This window comes from Portunus trituberculatus, chromosome 12, assembly GCF_017591435.1.
Source record: "Portunus trituberculatus isolate SZX2019 chromosome 12, ASM1759143v1, whole genome shotgun sequence".
In the NCBI taxonomy this organism is placed as follows: domain Eukaryota; kingdom Metazoa; phylum Arthropoda; class Malacostraca; order Decapoda; family Portunidae; genus Portunus; species Portunus trituberculatus.
The window spans coordinates 11,162,305-11,169,804 of record NC_059266.1 but is presented as its reverse complement, the minus strand read 5'-3'; the positions used below and the strand labels follow the sequence as shown (position 1 = coordinate 11,169,804).

Below are 7,500 nucleotides of genomic sequence, written 5' to 3'. Positions count from 1 at the left end.
TGGTACAGTGGACCCATGCGTGCTTTGGGGTCCGAGGGGTCTCCAAGCGCACGGGTTCGAATCCTGTCCACGGTTGGAGTGTAGGTTGGGCTTCCTCATTCGGGGCAAGGGTTTCCTAGCGGGTGGGCTTTGAAATAAGAGGTACCACAAAATAGTGTCCCCTTTAGCCCAGAAATTCCCGTGAAAAGCCCACATGGTATAAATAAAAAGTAAAAAAAGGAGCCTCGTTCATAATTGCGTGGCTGTTATGTGGATTTCTTGTATTATTGATGTCTTTGTTCTCTTGCATTAGCGTTGGCACTGTTGGTCTGTCGAGAGTCCGTTCGTTCATTATATCTCAGTGTGTGTGTCAGCGTTGGGAGTGAACTTGCATGCTTCATAAACAATAAGATTTTAGAATTCGTGGTCTTGAACAGCGTAGGTTTCATTTCTCTGATGTGCTAAGAACCAATTGCCAGATCTTTTAACGAGACACTCATTAGATCAACGCCAAATCCTTCCTTCCTTCCTTCCTTTCTTTATTTATTAATTTCCTCTTCAGTCCCTTCCATTCTTTTCCTTAACCTTTCCTTTCCTATCGTCTTTCTTTCCTTCTTTTCATTTCCTTTTCTTTCCTTTCCTTTTCTTTTCTTTTTCTTTTCTTTTCTTTCCTTCCATTCCTTCTTTCCTTTCTTTTCTTTTTTCTTTTCTTTAAATCATACCGCCTCCTATTCTCTCTCTCTCTCTCTCTCTCTCTCTCTCTCTCTCTCTCTCTCTCTCTCTCTCTCTCTCTCTCTCTCTCTCTCTCTCTCTCTCTCTCTCTCTCTCTCTCTCTCTCTCTCTCTCTCTCTCTCTCTCTCTCTCTCTCTCTCTCTCTCTCTCACTCACACACACACACACACACACACACACACACACACACACCGCTTCACAAGCCAGAGGACCGGGGTTCGATTCCCCGGCCGAGTGGAGATATTTGGGTGTGTCTCCTTTCACGTGTAGCCCCTGTTCACCTAGCAGTGAGTAGGTACGGGATGTAAATCGAGGAGTTGTGACCTTGTTGTCCCGGTGTGTGGTGTGTGCCTGGTCTCAGGCCTATCCCAAGATCGGAAATAATGAGCTCTGAGCTCGTTCCGTAGGGTAAGGTCTGGCTGTCTCGTCAGAGACTGCAGCAGATCAAACAGTGAAACACACACACACACACACACACACACACACACACACACACACACACACACACACACACACACATCTTCCTTGGTATTCTGGCGTGTTCTTCCTAGCGTAGTTGACTTGTAGTAGTAAATAGAGAAGCAGACACGCTCGTTACAGACGGATACATATGGTGGCTTTTGGCGTCCCTCCCTCTTCTACTCTGTCCCTCTTATCTATTCTCTCCTCCGCCGCCAACACTCACACCTTTCCTCTGTACACTCAGATACTTCCTACTCCCTCCCATCTGTTTCTCTTTCTCTCTGTAGCTTTTCTCTTACGTCTTTCCTTCACTTCTTTTTAAAATATCTCACTTTAACAAGCTTTTTCTTCTCCCTTCACTTCCTTTACACAGTCTTCCTTCTTCTTCTGGTCTTACTTCTTCTTTCTTTTCTTTCTTTCACACTCTCTTCCTTCTGTTTTTCTGCTTTTACTCCTGCTTTTCCTTCTTTCCTTTCCTTTACACACTCTTCCTTCTCCTCCTTGCGTTGCTTCTTCTACCTTCCTTTCCCTTTCCTTCTCCCACACACTCTTCCTTCTCCTCTTACTCCTTCACCCTTTCCTCTCTTACCTTCCAATCACACACACACACACACACACACACACACACACACACACACACACACACACACACACACACACACACACACACACACACACACACACACGGCCCGGTAGCTCAGTGGTTAGAGCGCTGGCTTCACAAGCCAGATGACCAGGGTTCGATTCCCGGCCGGGTGGAGATATTTGGGTGTGTCTCCTCACGTGTAGCCCTGTTCACCTAGCAGTGAGTAGGTACAGGATGTAAATCAAGGAGTTGTGACCTTGTTGTGTGTGGTGTGTGTGCCTGGTCTCAGACCTATCCGAAGATCGGAAATAATGAGCTCTGAGCTCGTTCCGTAGGGTAACGTCTGGCTGTCTCGTCAGAGACTGCAGCAGATCAAACAGTGAACACACACACACACACACACACACACACACACACACACACACACACACACACACACACATTTCTTCTGCCCTCCTAGCCTTTCCCACACTCTCTTCCTTCTCCTTGCGTTACTTCTGCCTTCCCTTTCCTTTCCTTCCCCCACACACTCTTCCTTCTCCTCTTACTCCTTCACCCTTCCTTCTTTACCTTCCAATCACAGACACACACATTTCTTCTGCATCCTAGCCTTTCCCACACCCTCTTCCTTCTCCTTCTCCTTGCGTTATTTCTTCAGCCTTCCGTCCCTCGCCTCCCTCTCTCATCACGTCTCCCTTGTTCCCTGCAGGACGGCGAGGCCCTCAAGGTGACGGAGCGGGTGCGGCTGGTGGGACAGAGGATGCTGGTGGTGGAGGAGGTGAGGAGGGAAGATCGTGGCATGTACCAGTGCCTCGTGTCCAACCTGGAAGGATCGGCCCAGGGATCAGCGCAACTCAAACTGGGAGGTGAGAGAGAGAGAGAGAGAGAGAGAGAGAGAGAGAGAGAGAGAGAGAGAGAGAGAGAGAGAGAGAGAGAGAGAGAGAGAGAGAGAGAGAGAGAGAGAGAGAGAGAGAGAGAGAGAGAGAGAGAGAGAGAGAGAGAGAGAGACAGGTATACACGAACACACACACACACACACACACACACACACACACACACACACACACACACACACACACACACACACACACACACACACACAGAGAGAGAGAGAGAGAGAGAGAGAGAGAGAGAGAGAGAGAGAGAGAGAGAGAGAGAGAGAGAGAGAGAGAGAGAGAGAGAGAGAGAGAGAGAGAGAATCAGACAGGACAAACCACATTGATCCCAGGAGAGACTGACCCTCAACTCGGTTACGTAAACAAGTGGTGATTCCAGAGAGAGAGAGAGAGAGAGAGAGAGAGAGAGAGAGAGAGAGAGAGAGAGAGAGAGAGAACTATCCTTCCAATGATCATAACACTTAAGTCACAGAAAAACTAATGAACATTTAAAAATAAGCAATGTACATTTATGAATTTAAAGATTTGAGACATGAACTGGGAGCCGCCGTGGTACAGTGGAACCATGCGAGATTTGGGGTCCGAGGGGTCTCCAAGCGCACGGGTTCGAATCCTGTCCACGGTCCCAGTGTAGGTTTTGCTTCCTCACTCGGGACAATGGTTTCCTAGCGGGTGGGCTTTGAGATAGGAGGTACCCCAAAAAATACCCCCTTTAGCCCAGAAATTCCCGTGAAAAGCCCACATGGTATAAATAAAATTTAAAAATCAAGAAATTTGGTTCTCCATGATGGGGCACGATTGAACCACATGATATACAAACCCTGACCTTTGGCTAATTCTTTCGGCAGTTTTATTTTTTTCATGTAGGGAAGAGAGCCAGCCAAGGACAAAAACAAGAAAAGATTAGAAAAAAGACCCACTTGAGTGCTGGCTCTCTACAAAAAGGATAATCAACCAAAATAAGGGAGCAAATTGACGACTGCGTGGGCCTGTATTCCTTTATATTCTTGCTGCTCTTGGCCAGTCCTTACATCTGAAAACCACACTGTCAGAAAGAACCAACCACAGTACATTGCCACGAGAGAGACGTAATCACAAAGGTGCTGTTGTTTTGCTGCGAGTGAGTGTGTCAGTGGTTGTTGGCGCGGTGGTGTGTTGTCTTGTCTTGTGTTGTGTTGTGTTGTGTTGGTGGAGCCACAGTGTATGGGGCTAGTGGGCTGTAGTCAGTCAGTCAATCAGGCAGTCAGTCGGTTGGTCAGTCAGTCAGTTAGTCAATCAGTTGGTTAGTCAGTCAATCAGTTAGTTGGTCGGTCAGTCAGTCAGGCAGTCAGTCAGTCAGTCAGTCATTCAGTCAGTCAGGCAGTTAGTTAGTTAGTCAGTCAGTCAATCAGGCATTCAGTTGGTCAGTTATTCAGTCAGTCAGTCAGTCAGTCAGGCACCAGGTCCAATCGTTTCAGTGCCAGATTTCTTCACGTAGAATGTGTAAGTGTTGTGTTGTAGACGTGGTAGTTGCGTTCTGTGTGTTTGTGGCGTGTTGCGTTCTGTGTGTTTGTGTTGTGTTGTGTTGTGTTGTGTTGTGTTGTGTTGTGTCTGTGGAATCAGTGTAGAGGGCAGTGGGCAGCAGCAGTAGTCAGTCAGTGAGGTCCTAGCCACGTTCAGTCAGTTTACGAGTATTTCACCTGTGTAACGCTGTATACTCTAGTATTGTCCATAACACGCTGTTGTTTTTACTATCTTCCTTTCCCACACTCTCTTCCTTCTCCTCCTTGCTGCCTTCCCTTTCCTTTCCTTCCTTCATACACTCTTCCTTCTCCTTCTCATACGCCTTCTCTTCCATCACACACACACAGACACACACTTCTTCTGACCTTTCCTTTCCCACAGTCTGTTCCTTCTCTTTCTCCTTGCTATTGTTTCTAGTACCGTCCATAACACGCTGTTGTTTCTAGTACTGTCCATAACACCCTATTGTTTCACCTGTGTGGCGCTGAACACGCTAGTACCGTCTGTAACATCCCATCTGGTGCAGTGTTTCCCTGGCCAAAGACGTGCTTGTAAGAGGAAGATTTCAAGACATTTCCTAACGTGAATGTTTTAGTGTCAGTTTTCTTGTGTGAAGGGACAGGAGAGGCGCCTTCAGTAACTATTTTGTCTGTGTCTTGGCTAGTCCTTGTCTGACATGAAATAAATTAATGATAAATGAGTACATAGATATTTTTGTGTCGCCAAGAATGTTTCAGTAATTTGACACAAACAACACTGCTCCGCTATTGGCTGGTGCTTTCACTTCACTCCCTGATTGGTTCACGTGTCGCCGTCTTGTTTTGCAGCGAGTGGCAAATTAAAGGCAATCTTGAACCTTGCAATTAAATAATAGTCTTGCAAAAATTAAATAGATTTGCCACAGGTTTCAACACAAGACTGGAATACACAGACCAGTCAGCCAGGGAGTGACAGCACCAGGCAGCGGCAGTGCTCCTGTGTTCCCGTGTTCCTGTATTCCCGTGGGCTTAGCGGCAAAGGTACTCAACACAGAGCTATCTTGACGTACATCACTGAGCTCGCGTCCTTTACTTTGCTTATGTATGAGAGGCAGCGGCCAAGGTTAATTAACTGATCAACGTCCTCAGTACTGGGACACGTTTTTACCATGAGTTTTGGGTATGATTAAACGGTTTTATTTGCATTAGGAAGGGTGTATGGAGGCCAGTCACTATTTGAATCCCCACATAAGTTTCTGAAGGAGTATGAAATCGCCAAATAGTAAGCAGAATGAATATGAAAATGCACCCTGGTACTGAAGGGGTTAACGACTAGGGACTTCACTATTTTAATCCCCACATGAGTTTCTGAAGATGTATAAAATTGCCAAATAATAAGAAGAATGAATATGAAAGCACGTTATGGTACTGAAAGGGTTAACAAGAAAAGAAATGCCCACTAACAGTAAAGAGCGGTCGTCAAAAATCCCAGGAAATCTTGAAACCTTCCTCTTGAAAAAGCTGAAGTCATAGTGAGGAACTGGAATATAGAAACAGGCAGGGAGATCCAGAGTTTGGCAAAGGAAGGAATGACGGTTTCTCAAAGCTTACTTTGTTTCCTTATGCTCTCAATCCATTCATCTGGATTTGCATCAACAGACTGCATCACTTCATCTATATTCACACCACTCCAGCGCTGTCTTATAAAAACCTGATGATTTCCTGCAACTTCCTTTATCCTAACTTAATCTAACCCAACCCAACCCAACCTAACCTAACCTACCCAAACCTCACTTCACCTCACCTTATCTAACCTAACCTTATCCTACCATACCCATCCCAACCTAACCTAACCTAACCAAGCCTGACCCAATCTAATACCACCTCACCTCACTTCACCTACCCTACCACAGCCCAACCTAATCTAAGCTAACCTAACGAAAGCAAACGCGTTGTGAGGGTCAGTGCAGGTGAAGGCGTGGGCAGAGTACTGGTGGATGGTGTGCGTGTATTAGTGTTCTCTTAAGGGGCTATCACACTGGCCTATGATACGCGGAACGCGGGCCATGGTTCTTGGTACGAAACCAGGAACATTATCACAAGCTGGCGGCGTTCTTGCTATGCTAGGCAAACGGCCCACCAACCAACCATGACCAAGCCTAATCAAAATAAACCAGAACAAAACCATGCCGCTTATACCTCAACCTGTGCTTCGTTCTGGAATTGCATTTGCACTTCCTCCTATTGAAGAAAAGTAAGTTAAAAGAAACCAGAGAAAAACCGAGACGTGCGCGATGGCAACTTTGGAGTCAGAGGTGGTTGCCATGAGCCCAAACTATCGACATGACATATATATATTTTATATTTCCAAATTGATGAAATACTATTTAATATTCCAATATGAAAAAATTAGGCACGTTCTTTTAGTTTAAATAAAAGGTTTTTATTACATATATTATGTTTATTTTTCCATTGGGATAGCATACGGAGAACCGGGATGGATATGAAGCCACCCCAACTTTGCTCCGCTAATCCCGGGCAAGTTCCAGCTATCTGGAGCGGATGTTCCTCGTTCCGCGTATCATAGGCCAGTGTGATAGCCCCTTTAGTCACGCTGCTCCACCTGGGTCAAGCTCTGCCCTCTGCCCCATTCCCGACCAGTCCAGAGCCTTCTTGTCTCAGTGGGTAGTGAGTGACGAGAGAGAGAAGGGAGGGGGGGGTTGGAAAAAACGACACGGAAGGGAAAAGTAAAAGAAGATAAAAGATTAGAACACACACACACACACACACACACACACACACACACACCTCAGTGGTTAGAGCGCTGGCTTCACAAGCCAGATGACCGGGGTTCGATTCCCGGCCGGGTGGAGATATTTGGGTATGTCTCCTTTCACGTGTAGCCCCTGTTCACCTAGCAGTGAGTAGGTACGGGATGTAAATCGAGGAGTTGTGACCTTGTTGTCCCGGTGTGTGGTGTGTGCCTGGTCTCAGACCTATCCCGAGATCGGAAATAATGAGCTCTGAGCTCGTTCCGTAGGGTAACGTCTGGCTGTCTCGTCAGAGACTGCAGCATATCAAACAGTGAATTACACACACACACACACACACACACACACACACACACACACACACACACACACACACACGGCCCGGTAGCTCAGTGGTTAGAGCGCTGGCTTCACAAGCCAGATGACCGGGGTTCGATTCCCCGGCCGGGTGGAGATATTTGGGTGTGTCTCCTTTGACGTGTAGCCCCTGTTCACCTAGCAGTGAGTAGGTACGGGATGTAAATCGAGGAGTTGTGACCTTGTTGTCCCGGTGTGTGGTGTGTGCCTGGTCTCAGGCCTATCCGAAGATCGGA

The 7,500-nt window shown here is 46.7% G+C and overlaps 1 protein-coding gene across 1 annotated transcript in view; it reads left to right on the top strand.

Moving 5' to 3' along the window:
- Window positions 1-7,500, top strand: part of LOC123502794 (Down syndrome cell adhesion molecule-like protein Dscam2) — a 144,202-nt gene that overhangs the window by 101,017 nt on the left and 35,685 nt on the right. Inside the window, exon 9 of the mRNA XM_045252059.1 lies at window positions 2,469-2,625. Within this exon, the coding sequence (XP_045107994.1) occupies window positions 2,469-2,625 (157 nt within the window). The remainder of the gene's footprint in view (window positions 1-2,468; window positions 2,626-7,500) is intronic.